The sequence below is a fragment of the Anolis sagrei genome, chromosome 8, assembly GCF_037176765.1.
Source record: "Anolis sagrei isolate rAnoSag1 chromosome 8, rAnoSag1.mat, whole genome shotgun sequence".
NCBI lineage: Eukaryota > Metazoa > Chordata > Lepidosauria > Squamata > Dactyloidae > Anolis > Anolis sagrei.
Genome location: NC_090028.1, coordinates 43,972,906 through 43,988,580, shown reverse-complemented (window position 1 = coordinate 43,988,580; position 15,675 = coordinate 43,972,906). Strand labels below are relative to the sequence as shown.

The 15,675-nt window shown below is 49.5% G+C and overlaps 1 protein-coding gene across 2 annotated transcripts; it reads right to left on the bottom strand.

The window, feature by feature from the left end:
• Positions 1 to 238: 238 nt before the first annotated feature.
• PARD6A (par-6 family cell polarity regulator alpha) lies at positions 239 to 14,299 on the bottom strand. 2 transcript variants are annotated; one of them, XM_060788393.2, is made up of 3 exons: positions 14,166 to 14,299; positions 9,876 to 10,098; positions 239 to 1,519 (listed from the first exon to the last, which is right to left on the bottom strand). In XM_060788393.2, the coding sequence occupies exons 1-3, from the start codon at positions 14,226 to 14,228 to the stop codon at positions 720 to 722; spliced, it is 1,086 nt and encodes a 361-aa protein (XP_060644376.2). In that variant the 5' UTR covers positions 14,229 to 14,299; the 3' UTR covers positions 239 to 719. The 2 variants fall into 2 exon arrangements, with proteins under 2 accessions (XP_060644376.2, XP_060644377.2); XM_060788394.2 differs by having other exon boundaries at positions 239 to 1,516.
• Positions 14,300 to 15,675: the final 1,376 nt, after the last annotated feature.

Genomic DNA, 15,675 nt, shown 5'->3' with positions numbered 1-15,675 from the left:
CTTTAGTTTGGTTGGGAAGTGCTCCCTATGATCACCAATGACATGCCTTATTTCTCCGAGAAGTCCGAGGGAGGCGCATCTCAGGAGTGCGGCATGTGCTTTGCATGCGGGCGTGCGGTCCCTCTCCATCTCTGTTCCCCTGGATCATGCTCGGGCGGGTCCTTGGTGCCGCCGCCTTGCTCTCCTCTCTGTCCCTGCAGCACACGCCTAAGACTTCTAAGAAGCACACCAGGAACACTTCTTTAAAAAAACACACACCATATTTAATAGTCTGTTGTAATATATTAATCTGGGATGCATGTCTTTGTAAAAACAAACAACTCAAACGAAACACTTCAATGAGAGCCAAGAGCGGGTGAGGCAGAGACGGCAGGCGGTGAGGCGGGCACAACCTCGCTTGGCCTGGAACACGGACGAGTGGAGACAGCACATGGAATAAAACGCCCGCTGTTTTGGATCAACAAACGTGGCCTTCTCCAGGTGGTCATGGTTTCAGGGAATGTGGGCCAGCCCCTCCTGCCCCCCACCCATGGCCACCCTTGCGACGGGGGGGGGGCTTCGGAGCGCCGCCAGCCAAAGGAGGAGGGCCTGTGTCCACTACGCCTCCGGCTCCGGCTCCCTGCCTGGCCAGGAAGGAGGCCTCCCTCCCTTGGTGCCCTTGGTGGCCTTGGTGGGGGTTCCACGTACAAGCGGGGGGGGGGGGGAGGTGCCGGCCGGGGCTATAGCGTGAAGAGCGTGCCGTCCTCCCGGAGGCTTCCGGCCCGGCTGCCCCGCCCGGGGCTCCCGCTGCCGCTGTGACTGTTCAGTGAGGGCAGCGACCCCTGCGAGCTGTAGAGAGACAGGCTGTGCTGCAGGCTCTCCAGGAGACCCCCCCCGTTGGGGCAGCTGGCCGGCAAGTCGCTCTCGATCACCAGGTCGCCGTCCTCGTCGCTCTCCCCCTCGGCCGCGCTGCAGTTGCTCAGGTACTGGGAGGCGGGGCTGGGGGTCTGCTGGCTGGGGGTGCTGTCCGTGGACACGCCCGAGCTGCCCGAGGCTTTGCTGCTGCGGATGACGTTGTTGCGCTGGTTGGCCGGCTTGACGGTGATGATGAGGTTGTGGCTGTTGGCCACCATCATGTCCGTGACCTGGTCCAGCGACTTGCCGGCCACGTCGATGCCGTTGACCTCCAGGATCTCGTCGTTGACCGCCAGAAGGCCCGTGCTCTCGGCCAGGCCGCCCTTGACCAAGCGGGAGATGAAGATGCCGGGCACCTTCTCGACCCCGTGGGGGGCCACCCGCACGCTGACCCCATCCCGGATGTAGAAGCCCAGTGGCTTGTTGGAGCCGTGCTTGTGCAGCCTCACGCGCCGGTGGGTCTCGGGCAGAATGTCCACGTCGATGATGGAGGAGATCTGGCGGAAGTCCTGAGGCATCCCGATCAGCAAGTGGGGCTTGGTCCGCTGGTGCGCGGGCCGGAGGAGCAGACCCTTCTTCTTGCGCTGCAGCGAGTTGGAGGCAAAGACGCTGGTGTCGGCTTCTGCTGCAAGGGAAGAGAGAGCAGAGGTCAAGGGGGGGCACTATGGGCCACCTATGCGCCGCTGATCATCCTCACCGTCCACGACCCTCCCTTCGGCCTCACAGAGGGTGAAAATGTTACTTTAGAGTCCAGGAATCTCTCGTTACTAAGCCCACTCGCCCAACAGTCGCTTCACAGAAGGCTGGTGAGAGAGGAGGGAGAAAGGGGGCAGCAGGGAGACATTGTTTTACATGCCAGATAGGCCTGTGCACGGGGGGGGGGGGGGGGGGCTTTCTTTTACATAGTCCTCCCTTCCAAATTATTTTGGAGCCACATCCAAGAATCATCCTTGGAAGAGACCACACGGGCCATCTAGTCCAGTAAAGGTAAAAGTAAAGGTTGTCCCTTGACATAACGTCTCTGGGACTCCGGTGCTCATCTCCATTGCTAAGCCGAAGAGCCGGCATTGTCTGTAGACACCTCCACGGTGTGGTCAGCATGACTACGTGGAGTGTTTTACCTTCCCGCCAAAGCAGTACCTATTGATCTACTCACATTTGCATGTTTTCAAATTGCTAGGTTGGCAGAAGCTGAGCTCACCCCACTGCCTGGATTTGAACCACCGACCTTTCAGTCAGCAAATTCAGCAGCTCAGCAGTTTAACCCACTGCACCATCAGGGGCCCTCATCTAGTCCACCCCCCAGCGAAATCCAAGCACCCCAGCCTGTTCAAAGGCCTCCCAAAAGGGACTTCCATCAGACTCTGAGGCAGAGAGTCCCACTGTTGAACAGCTCAACAGTCAGGGAGTTCTTCCTAGTGTTCAAGAGACCTGATCCTCTGCCTTTGGGGCACCAGCAGTGACCCTCTCCTAGTGCTGCTGGCAGGGGCTTGGGCTGGCAGCGAGAGGGTTAAGCCCGCAGGCCATGGCTTGAAGTGTGATTAAAACTGAATTATTCATATCCCTTTTAATCCCAGCCTGGCATGTAGTGGGTAATCCCAGAAAAGAAAGCGGGGGGATATCTGGTCCGGGCAGGTGCCACGCATCCCGGTCTGGGTCTGGATCTTGGGCGGAGAAGGGAACGCGGGGGGGGGGGGGAGGGAGGGGGCCAGCGCTTTGACCCCGCTGCCTTTCCTGAGACCCTGTGAACTGGAAGCGTCCCCTCTTTTCCGCCACAGTTAGCATCTGTCAATGAGACCCAAATGACTTCCAGATGCCACCACGGGGCTGGCACAAGGCACACGGCTGCCTGAGGCGAAATACAAGCTTGCGCCACTTCTCAGCTTCTCATGCAGAAGCAAACTAGACCGGCCGGCCAGGAGATGATCTCCTCCGCTGGCCCCGGGCACTCGGCTCAACCGTGTGGCAGACTGGGCTCTGTCCATCCAGCAAGGGGGAGGAATCGAGATGCTCGGGAGAAACCGCTGGAGAGGGGCAGCCAATAATTAGTCAATGGGAGCCCCCTGCTTCCATTTCCAAGGCAGAACCCCCTCTGCTGCCTTGCTGGCAATGCTTTCCTCGGTTGTTGTAGGTTTTTCCGGGCTATATGGCCATGTTCTGGAGGCAATTTTTCTCCTGACGTTTTGCCTACATCTATGGCAAGCATCCTCAGAGGTAGTGAGGTCATCTATGCTTGCCATAGATGCAGGCGAAACGTCATATAGCCCGGAAAAACCTACAACAACCCAGGGATTCCGGCCATGAAAGCCTTCGACAATACAATGCTTTCCTCCCCTGGACCGAGCAGGAGGGAGGATCCACCGGATCCTCTAAAAGGCCAGAGACATCGGGATGGTCCTCAAGACTTGCTGAGCGGAAACAGGTGAGTGCTTTAAAATGCGGGGAACACCTTGGTTCTCAGCACCTCACGTGTTGTGTGTGTGTGTGTTTGGCTCCAGGATCCCAGGAGGCGATGCTGGCATTGCCTTTAAATCCCCTGCACAAGACACCCCGAGGACTGCGACCCATTTCCCCATCTGCTCCATTCAGATTGAGCAACAGCCTCAGCCGCGGCCTCCAAAAATGGCACGGTTCTGCTTATTTATTCCATCATTTTGGCACGGAGTCGGCCTGGGAGTCAGGAATGGGGAACCAAGGCTGACCCTATGGATGGTTTGGCCTCTCGGAGGTCCTTGCTGGCCACAGGCCCTGAGCCTATCTATGTCCAAGCCAGGCGCCCACAACTGAAGAGCCTTTGCTGATTCATCGGAGTTGGTAGTACTACCAGTTGTTATTAGAAAACTCTCTGCGAGGAAGGCGGGTTGCAGGCTTTTCCCAGGTCCCTGGTCCTGAGCAGCACCTCCCTCCTCTCACTGCTCTTCTTCCCAGGCAGAGTTATTAATATCTCCCTCTGGTTTTGGTGCAGAAGCTTATTTTAGCCTCGGAAGCTTTCTGGGGAATGGGAGTCTCCTTGCGCACCCCCCTCCCCCCACCATAATTAATCAAAGCTCGGCTAGATTTGGAATGATGTTGCCGAATCCTCCTTGAGTAGCCCTCAGTCAGGCCTTTGGCTGCCTGCTGGGAGAGGGGCCCCTTGCCCCCCCCCCCACAGAACGGTCACCAACACCCCCCTCTCCCTGAAGCTGCAGGAGAGATTCACAGGCTCTGGACAGGTGTGTTGGGGGGTAGGACTGGTTAAGAGAGCCTGCTCTCAGGAACGGGGCTGTTTCTTCCGGCCTGGAGCTCAGCTGAAGGAATAATTTGCTTGCAACAGCCTCTCTCAACCTGAGGGTCGGAGGGGTCGCCAAAGGCCACCAGAAAACACAGTATGTTCACTTGGTCATGGGGGTTCTGTGTGGGGAGTTTGGCCCAATTCTATCCTTGGTGGGGTTCAGAATGGTCTCTGATTGTAGATGAACTATAAATCCCAGCAACTACCACTCCCAAATGCCAAGGTCTGTTTCCCCCAAACTACACCAGTGTTCACATTTGGGCATATTGAGTACTCGTGCCACATTTGGTCCAGATCCATCATTGTTTGAGTCTACAGTGCTCTTGGATGAAGGTGAACTACAACTTCAAACACAAGGTCAATGCCCACCAAACCCTTCCAGTATTTTCTGTTAGTCATGGGAGTGCCAAGTTTGGTTAAATTCTATCATTGGTGAAGTTCAGAATGCTCCTTGACTGAAAGTTAACTCTAAATCCCAGCAACTACAACTCCCAAATAACAAAATCAACCCCAATAGTATTGAAAGGTAGGCGTATTGAGTATATGTGCACAATTGGGTTTAAGGGGTGAAAACACATCTTGCGTATCAGATATTTACATGACAGTTCATAACAGGAGCAACATTACACTGATGAAGTAGCAACCAAAACAACGTTATGGTTGGGAGTCATCACAACAGGAGGAAGTGTACGAAGGGGTCGCGGCATGAGGAAGGTGGAGAAACAGTGAGTTAGGGTTTCTGGGAGTTGAAGGCCAAAGCATCTGGAGACCCACAGGTAGAGAGGCCCTGCTCTGGACAGTTGTGTTGGGTGGTGACAGGACTGATCAATCAGTTCTGCTCTCAGGACTAAGGCGATTTTTTTCTGGCCTGGCGCTAAGTTTAACTGCCTTTTTATGTGCTTACGATGCCCTACCACAGGGAATGCCTCTCCAGACCTGTGATGGCTCCTTTCCATCTCCTTTATGTCTACATCCCATCTCTCGTGCAATGAGCTTGAATCAACTTCTCATTTTATTTTGGGAACACTCCAGTGAAGCAGGTCAGGCTGAAAGAGAGGAACTCCCAGTAGAAGGGGGCGGACTGAAGGTTCCCCAGAAGCCAGGGTTCCCAGGCTCTGGTCAAGGCAGACCTTCCGGAAGACCCAAATGCTAACAAACAAGCACCATGAGCACACTGAGACAATCTTCTGCTGAACCCTCTTCCTTTGAAAACAGCCTTATTCCCTTTGCCCAGTATTTCGTCTTTTCTATTCTTCTAAGCCAGGTTGGGAAACTAGAGGGTTGGAACCTTCCTCCTAGCCCTCACCTGGAATACAGGTTCTGGCAACCATTTGGCTTGGTTTCCACACTCTCTTTTTTCCTTTAAGGGGAGCTTGAGGGAGCAAATTGTCATTTTCCTGAGCAGTTTGGGGTCTTTGGGACAATTCTCATGGAAACATTCTCCCTCCTCCCAATTTAAAAATGGGGAGAGGCTTCTGGAGTCGCACTTTGGGGTCTCCAGGGCAACGCTTTGCCCATCCTGGTCCTAAGTCATTCCTTCCAACCAGGCAACCATACCTGCCAATCCTATGGTTTACTGTACAGACCAAGGGGTCAAGCCCATTTCCACTGAGGGCCACAGCAGCTTTATAGCTGTCTTCAAAGAGTAAGACTTTTTTTTTGTCGTATCAGGAGCGACTTGAGAAACTGCAAGTCACTTCTGGTGTGAGAGAATTGGCCATCTGTAAGGATGTTGCCCAGGGGACATTGCCCAGATGATTTGATGTTTTTACAATCCTTGTGGGAGGCTTCTCTCATATCCCCCAGCATGAGGAGCTGGAGCTGATAGAGGGAGCTCATCCGCCTCTCCCCGCATTCGAACCTGTCGGTCTTCAGTCCTGCCGGTACAGGGGTTTAATCTACTGCGCCACTGGGGTAAGACTGTATACAAGGAACTCTGTTGCTCTGGCACTGAAAGCCTCTCAGGCCACATAAAATGACGTGGCAGGCCGGATTCAGACCACGGGCATCGTGTTTGGTATGTCAGGCTGAGGACTAAACCAGGTGTGTTGCATTGCTCACTCTCGGGGTGTAGATACAATTGTCAGCTACTCACAGTGGTCCCCAACTTTGGTCCTCCAGTTGTTTTGGGCTTCAGCTTCCAGAAATCCCTGCCAGATTGCCACCTGTTAGAGGAGTTATGGGGGCTGAAGTCCAAGACACCTGAAGGGCCAAAGGTTGGGGGATGAGACTGTGGGCTTTTACACTTTCTCCAGCCATAATTCCAATGGGAAGCCTCCTCCTCCTTCTCCTCCACTGTGTATGATTTACACTGGAAGGAGAACTCCAACTGCCTCTGCTGCATGACCAGTGGTTCTGTGAGGCTGCGCTGGAGGCGCACAGGGCAGGGCCTTTTCAGTAGCAGCAGCACCTGGACCAAGGACCTGTCTGCTGACTCCCTCTCTTGCACCTTTCTGGAAGGCATGGCAGGGGGCTGGACTGGATGGCCCTTGTGGTCTCTCCCAAATCTATGATTCGATGAAACTGTCTGTTAAGGCAGCAGAGCCAACCACCGACTACAGGAAGGAGACACCTCCAGGCAACACATTAGACGCTGCCTTGCTCAGTGTCTCTTCTTGCTATTCCAGCAGGAGGGTTTTCGATTCATTCTCCAAACCTTTTCAAACTCTGGATAAGAGGTCATTTAAAACTGAGATTTGGGGACCAAGCTCTGGCTTGCAGTCTAGTTCAAGATGCTAGTATGGAACCGAGCTCTGGTTTGTAGCCCAGAAGCTCCTGCGACAGAGCCGAATCTGAGCAGATAGGCACAAACTCAGTTGTGGTCTGTAGGGATGGTGATAAGAGTGTCCCAGCCGATAAGAAGGATATCTGGTCTGCCATTTGTTTGGGTCCTGCCCGGTGTGGCCTCAGCCCGGGTCTTGCTGGAAGGCACCCAAATGGGGATTCAATGATCAAGGGTCTGGAGAACAGACCCTTGATAAAATTATCAGGGGTCTGGAGAACAAGCCCTATGAGGAGCAGCTTAAGGAGCTGGGCATGTTTAACCTGAAGAAGAGAAAGCTGAGAGGAGACATGATGAGAGCCATGTATGCATATGTGAGGGGAAGTCACAGGGAGGAGGAGGGAGCAAGCTTGTCTTCTGCTGCCCTGGACACTAGGATGGAGCCATGGCTTCCAACTACATGAACATGAGGAAGAACTTCCTGACTGTGAGAGCCGTTCAGCAGTGGAACTCTCTGCCCCGGGGGAGTGTGGTGGAGGCTCCTTCTTTGGAGGCTTTTAAACAGAGGCTGGGTGGCCATCTGTCAGGGGTGATTTGAATGCAATATTCCTGCTTCTTGGCAGAATGGGGTTGGACTGGATGATGGCCCAGGAGGTCTCTTCCAACTCTTTGATTCTATGAGTCTATGTTCAGCAGTGGAACTCTCTGCCCTGGAGGGAGTGTGGTGGAGGCTCCATCTTTGGAGGCTTTTAAACAGAGGCTGGATGGCCATCTGTCGGGGGTGCTTTGAATGCAATATTCCTGCTTCTTGGCAGAATGGGGTTGGACTGGATGATGGCCCAGGAGGTCTCTTCCAACTCTAGGATTCTAGGATTCCGCCTCTGAGCAAGAGAGAGTTCTGTTCACGGCAACTAATGCTCCCTAGATTGGGATGATCTGCACCTACAGTCCTGTATCTGAAGAACAAAGAGTCACAGGGCACCTTGAAGGCTAGGGATGAATTATAGCATTATAAAAATGATGTTGGGCCCCCTGAACTACTGAACTTGCTGACTGAAAGGTTGGCAGTTCAAATCCGGGAGCAGGGTGAGCTCCCACTGATAGGCCCAGCTTCTGCCTACCTAGTACTTTGAAAACATGCAAATGTGAGTTGATCAATAGGTAATGGTGCTCCATGCAGTCACGCTGGCCACATGACCTTGGAGGCGTCTACGGACAATGCCAGCTCTTCAGCTTAGAAGTGGAGGGGAGCACCAGAGTCCCAGAGTCGGACACGACTAGACTTAATGTCGGGTGAGATCTTTACCTTTACTTATCTGAAGAACAAAAAGTCACGTGACATCTTTAAGGCTCTCCCCCAGGGGTGAGAAAGGTGGTATATAAATACTGTAAACAAAACAAAATAAAATAGGCCAGTGCTGAATTATAGCATTATAATAATTATAATATAATAATGCTATTATATATGGATTTCTTAGTTAAACCCACAGGTAGCTCTGGGACATTTTGTGTTTACAAAAGACCATGTTATTACAAACCCATTTGTCTTGAACATGCCACACAACTCTTGTCTGTTTTGTTCAAAAGACGCAGCAACTATTGGGAAGTAAAATCTCAACCCGTGTTACTTTATATCCAAGATCTTCAACACAAGCCTGAAACTGGGATCTCTTGGGCCTGAGAAAAGGAACATGATGAACATGGTGGCGGGGAAGTGAGTGACCAAGACAGGAAGGCCTGTCCTGGCCAGGGATGAGCAGGTCTGCCTTCTTCCTTTTCCCATCGTGGTCCCTGTGAATCGCACATATGGTATTTCCTGCACCTGCACAGACAGTTCGGAATCTTCTAGAAAACTTCTTAGAGACTTTTAAGTGGTAGCCCCGCCCACTCTCCCCTTGAGAGTATATATAGCCAGTGGGTGGGGCTACTGCTTCAGTTCCTTTCATCCGCCGCTCTCGCAGTCGTTAGGGAATCTTTCTCTCATTTTTATTTGACTAGCTTTTTTGGACTGTGTTTATTTTCTGTTTTGGCTTCACTACGGCAGACACCTTCTTGTTTCTGCTTCGTGGTTCTGGTATGTTACTCACTGCCTTCTGTATGAGGTGTTCCTCATATGAGGGACTGATGCCCGATATGGATGGGCACGCCTGGGAGAAGGCTATGGGGTACAATCCTGCCCCTCTGCCTCTGCTTCCCCCAAGCACATCAGAGCCAGCGTTGGCCTTTTTAAGCTAAACGTCTCAGATGGTGAAGCGTATGGTTGTGGCATCCGGTTTGGACAACAGGTCACATTTCAGGGATGGAGTCAACACCAAAGTTGCACATTTTCTTAGTGTTCTCCCCAAAGGGATGCATTTCGGGGGCATTTCTGCCTAAAACACCCATTTCTGTGAGCTGTCTTTGGGTCAGAGGCTTGCATGCAAAATTCAAGAAAAACCGTGATGGGTAACTCACTGCCATCTGGTTAACTCTATGGGTTAAACCCTTATGCTGGCAGAATGGCTGACCAATAGGTCAGTGGTTAGAATCCAGGAAGAGTGGGTTGAGCTCCCTCTGTCAGCTCCAGCTTCCCATGCAGGGACATGGGAGATGCCTCCCACAAGGTTGGTAAAGCATCAAACATCCAGGCATCCCCCTGCAATGTCCCTGCAGACAGCCAATTCTCGCACACCAGAAGCGATTTGCAGTTTCTTAAGTCACTCCTGACATTTAAAAAATCATCAATTTATGTAGATTCCTGCTATAACGTGAACCAAATGAATTCCAGCATCCTCTTGAGCCATGGAAGGGAATTCTGATTTGTTTTGCTTTCGTTTTTAGTCACTATTGTTAAACTACAAAGACAAGAAATCCTTTTATAAACCACCGAGTGATCTGCCAGGGAACACCGCTACCGTCCCAGAAACCCTCAGGTGAAGGGCAGGAAACAAACAAGAATTCAGCCTGATATGTGAAGAGAAGCGTCAGCAGAGGCACATTCGTCCTTACCTCGCTTCTGGATGATGATCCGGAGCAGAGGATTGGCCGAGGACAGGGCCTTGTGGTAGTTGTCATCGTTGTTGATGGGAAGCAGGTCGCCATGGATGTCTGTGTACCCAAGGAGGACATCCACACAAGGGATCTGGTGGACCCTCTGGATCAACTGGTAGAATTCCTGGAAACCTCCCACAGCCGAGCGTTTCATGGCAAAGCGGCGGAACTCGGCATCAAACTAGGCGAGAAAGGAGAGAACAAAGGGTCAGCCTTGCAGCTCCACAAAGACACGTATGCCGCATTTCAGGTCAAGGTAAAGGCTTCCCCTGGCATTACGTCTAGTTGTGTCCGACTCTGGGGGGTGGCGCTCATCTCCATTTCTAAGCCGGGGAGCCGGCGTTGTCCATAGACACCTCCAAGGTCATGTGGCCAGCATGGCTGCATGGAGTGCCATCACCTTCCTATTGATCTACTCACATTTGCATGTGTTTGAACTGCTAGGTTGGCAGTTCCAAGCATATCAGCATGATATGGAAAATGCTGAGGATGCTCTACGCCCTGCAGTATTGATTTACTATTGACTATATTGATACCCTGCCCTCTCTCACACCCTGAAGGGGACTCAGAGCAGCTTACAAGGAGGCAGAGCCGCTTATCAAACCTTGCCCCTTGGCGCTGGGAGTCCCTGCCTGCTCCCTGCTGTCCTTTCCATCCTGTCCTGTCATGCTTGGTTAAACTGGGTTAAACTGGGCCAGAGGTTGCCATGAAGTGTTTTAGGGGTATTGTCCAAGGAACCTCACAACCTCTGAGGATGCTTGCCATAGATGCAGGCAAAACGTCAGAAGAGAATGCCTCTAGACCATGGCCATATAGCCCAAAAAAACCTACAACAACACAGTGATTCTGGCCATGAAAGCCTTCGACAATACAAGGTGGCCAGTTGAACCATTCACACTTAGCTCCAACAGACAAGAGTGCTTTGACCCACCCTGGTCATTCCACAGATATATAAACCCTTTTTCCTAGTTCCAACAGACCTCACTACCTCTGAGGATGCTTGCCATAGATGCAGGCAAAACGTCAGGAGAGAATGCCTCTAGACCATGGCCATATAGCCCAAAAAACGTACAACAACCCACTGTTTTAGGGGTGTTCATTAGTTTGTAGTCCTAAGGGATTCAGATCATTTTTATCCTGTTCCTCAATCACAAAGGCATTCATAGAGGCTTACAAAATATTAAGTTACCCCCAGGCTTAAAATGTACACTCTAATATATAATTAATACTAATATAATACAAAGTAATAGTAGGAGTAGGAGTAGTAATAATAATAATATAAAATAATAAGTAATATTTTAATAAGTTGAAAAATATTCGCCCCCCTCCCCCCGGTGGTGCAGTGAGCTGTTGAACTTGCTGATCGAATTCAGGGAGTTGGGTGAGCTCCCACTGTTAGCCCCAGCTTCTGCCAACCTAGCAATTTGAAAACATGCAAATGTGAGTAGATCAATAAGTATCACTCCAGCGGGAAGGTAACAGCACTCCATACAGTCATGCTGGCCACATGACCTTGGAGGCGTCTATGGACAACGCCAGCTCTTCGGCTTAGAAATGGAGATGCTTTGGTTAGACCACACCTGGAATATTGTGTCCAATTCTGGGCGCCACAATTGAAGAGAGATATTGACAAGCTGGAATGTGTCCAGAGGAAGAGGGCGTCTAAAATGATCAATAGAGACAAAGTTGAAGTACTTTGGCCACATCATGAGGAGACAGGAAAGCCTAGAGAAGACAATTATGCTGGGGAAAGTGGAAGGCAAAAGGAAGAGGGGCCGACCAAGGGCAAGATGGATGGATGGCATCCTTGAAGTGACTGGACTGACCTTGAGGGAGCTGGGGGTGGTAACGGCCGACAGGGAGCTCTGGCGTGGGCTGGTCCATGAGGTCACGAAGAGTCGGAGACGACTGAACGAATGAACAACAACAAAATGATCAAGGGCCTGGAGAACAAGCCCTATGAGGAGCGGCTTAAGGAGCTGGGTGTGTTTAGCCTGAAGAAGAGAAGGCTGAGAGGAGACATGATGAGGGCCATGGATCAGGAGGTGAGAGGAAGCCACAGGGAGGAGGAGGGAGCAAGCTTGTTTTCTGCTTCCTTGGAGACTAGGACGCAATGGAGCAATAGCTTCAAACTACAAGAAAGGAGATTCCATCTGAACATGAGGAAGAACTTCCTGGCTGTGAGAGCTGTTCAGCAGTGGAACTCTCTGCCCCGGAGTGTGGTGGAGGCTCCGTCTTTGGAAGCATTTAAGCAGAGGCTGGATGGCCATCTGTCAGGGGTGATTTGAATGCAATATTCCTGCTTCCTGGCAGAATGGGGTTGGACTGGATGATGGCCCAGGAGGTCTCTTCCAACTCTTGGATTCTAGGATTCTATGAGCACCAATCCCCAGAGTTGGACAAGACTAGGGTGCTCATCTTCATTTCTAAGCTGAAGAGCCGGCATTGTCCGTAGACGCTTCCAAGGTCATGTGGCCACTGGCATGTCTGCATGGAGCACCATTACCTTGCTGCCGAAGCAGTACCTATTAATATACTCACATCTGCATGTTTTTGAACTGCTAGTTTGGCAGAAGCTGGGACTAACAGCAGGAGCTCACCCTGCTCCCTGGATTCGAACCACCAACCATTTGGTCAGCAAGTTCAGCAGCTCAGCAGTTTAACCCACTGCACCACCAGGAGGCCATTACTATATTGCAATATTCTTACTACATATTGTAATATTGTATTATTATTAGTATCATATTGTATTACATTATAATATTATTATAAATATTATATCTATATACAATATATGATATTATTAGCATAGCTCAATACTAATGTTATATATTACTATATTGCACTACACCACTATACTGCAAATAATTATTAGTAAGATGACCTGTAATACATAATATACAATTGTATTATATTAATATATTGTACTATATTATTATAATAGCAATATAATATGAAATAATAGGAATAAGATAATATAAAGTATTAATATATACTGAATACACAATAGACTAATAATATTAACAAAATAATCATAAATTTATTTATTTATTTTATTTACAGTATGTATATCCTGCCTTTCTCACCCCTGGGGGGCCTCAAAGCGATTTACACATAAATAATGGCAAGTTTCAATGCCTTACATCGGCACCGATACGATGCCAATACAAACAATTACAATAGTAAAACCACAATTAAACATCAATCAAAGTTAAAACAATACATCAACAAGCATTAAAACAATAAAACAGTCTTGTCAGTCGAATTGCTGTTCCAGTCAATGTCCTCTAAAATATATAAATAAATATAAATATATAAATAAATATAAATAAATAATATGATTCATGTGAAATTATATATATGTATATGTATATATATGTGTGTGTTTATAATACTAATATCAAATAATATATAATAATATGGCAACAAAATAATATAAAATAACTATATGTACATACAATAATACTATAATAATAATAAATTATATGAAATAAAATAATATATAATAATATTAATATCAAATAATATATAATAATTAGCAACAAAATAATATAAAATAACTATATATATGCACATACAATAATACTATAATAATAATAAATTATATGAAATAAAACAATATATAATAATACTATTATAAAATAACATACAATGGCAACAAAATAATATAAAATAACAATGTGTTTATATATACACATACAATAATACTATAAAATAATACATGTAATAATATAATGTCAACAAAATAATATAAACAATATATATATGCATACAATAATACTATAATAATAATAATAATAAACAGAGATAAAATTATTTATATATATATATATATATATATAGTAATATAAAATAATAATATAATGGCAATAAAATATTGAAAAATAACTCTTTCTCTCTCTCTCTCTCTCTCTATACACACACACACAGAGAGATACACAATAGTACCAGTGCTCTAAAATAATGCTCCTGATGGGAAGGCAATGGGAAGCCGGAGCATCCTCTCTCACCAATGGCTGTGCCTGGGAAGGAAGGAAGGAAGGAAGGAAGGAGGAAGGAGCCCCCCCCCCCTCCGGAGGCCTCCCTCCCTCCCTCCCCAGCCGGTCTCCTCCTGGTTGCATAATCCCTGCTGGGAGGGCGCCTGGGGGGCGGGGGGGGGGCGTAGGAGGCGGAGGCGCCGAGACCCCCACCATCCATCCCGGGGTGGGGGGGGGAGAGGGAGGGCACCTGCTGCGGACTACTGCTCACCTTGCTCTTGACCTCGATGACGGGCTCGGAGGCGCGCGCCGGCGTCCGGTGGGGCTTGGCCATGCTGGGGGGACCCACCGGGACAGGAGGAAAGGGAGAGCAGAGGAGAGGAGGGGGCTAGCCCGGCTCCCCCTCTGCCTCCGCCTCCTCCTCCTCCTCTGCAGGCAGGCAGGCGGACCCGGGGATCTCGCCCCCGCCACCACCACCGCCGCCGCCGCCGCCGCCGCCGCCGCGCCTGACGTCACCGGCCCCGCAGGTTGGTTGCGGGAGAGTGAGGCGCGCCATTGGCCGCAGAAGCGCCGCCGAAAAGGGGCGGGACGAGCAGGACGCCCCCCCCCCCCGGGGAAGGAGGGAGGGAGGCCCACAACGTCGCCTTGGCAACCGGGGCGCACCCCCCCCCCCGCAACCCCGCAACCCCCACCCCGCCTCGCCAGGGACCTGCCCCGCTGCCATCCCGGTTGTGGGTCCAGCACCTGAGTCGGGAGCAGCATCACGGCTGGGGAGGGGGGGGGGCAGAAACAGAAGGGAGGGAGGGAGGAAGGAAAGGAAAGGAAAGAAAGAAGGAAGGAAGGTGGGAAAGGAAAGGAAAGAGGAAAGGAAAAAAGGTAGGAAAGAAAGAAGGAAAGAAAGAAGGAAAGGAAGGAAAGGGAAAAGGTAGGAAAGGAAGGAAGGGGAGAAAGAAAGACAAGGAAAAAAGGAAGAAGGGAAGGAAAGACAGAAAAAATAAAGGAAGGAAGGAAAGAAAAAAGATAGAAAGGAAAGACGGAAGGGAAGACTGAAATGGAAGGAAAGGGGAAAAGGCAAGAAAGAAAGAAGGAAGAGGAGAAAGAAAGACAAGGAAAAAAGGCAGGAGAGAAGGAAAGACAGAAAAAATAAAGGAAAGAAGGAAAGAAAAAAGAAAGGAAGGGAAGACGGAAGGGAAGACTGAAATGGAAGGAAAGAAGGAAGGAGGGAAATAAGGAAGGGGAGAAAGAAAGACAGAAAAGGAAGGAAAGGAAAAAAAGGCAGGAAAGAAAGAAGGAAGAGGCGAAAGAAAGACAAGGAAAAAGGAAGGAGGGAAGGAAAGAAAAAAGATAGAAAGGAAGGAAAGCAGGAAGGGAAGACTGAAATGGAAGGAAAGAAGGAAGGAGGGAAAGAACAGACAATACATCAATCAGGCCACGGAGTGACCATCACTTATAAAAACACTGAAAAACACAGCAGACAAGACTTAAAAAGCCAAAAAAAAAAAAAAACCCACACTACAATGCACGCACATAACCACATTGTTCCACTGACATTAAGTCCAGTTGTCTCCGATTCGGGGTGTGTGTGTGTTGGTGCTCATCTCCATTTCTAAGCCCAAGAGCCGGCGTTGTCCACAGACACCTCCAAAGTCATGTGGCCTGCATGACTGCATGGAGCACCCTTACCTTCCCGCCAGAGAGGTACCTATTGATCTGCTCACACATTTGCATGTTTTCGAATTTTATTTATTTATTTATTTATTTATTTATTTATTTGAGGTTCT

Bases quoted from the DNA above. Each gene is read 5' to 3' on its own strand.
- PARD6A (XM_060788393.2), bottom strand. From the start codon at position 14,228: ATGGCCAAGCCCCACCGGACGCCGGCGCGCGCCTCCGAGCCCGTCATC. The intron at 10,099-14,165 runs GTGAGCAGTAGT...TTTCTCGCCTAG, and splicing joins TCATCGAGGTCAAGAGCAAG to TTTGATGCCGAGTTCCGCCG. The intron at 1,520-9,875 runs GTAAGGACGAAT...CTTCCCTTGCAG, and splicing joins GATCATCATCCAGAAGCGAG to CAGAAGCCGACACCAGCGTC.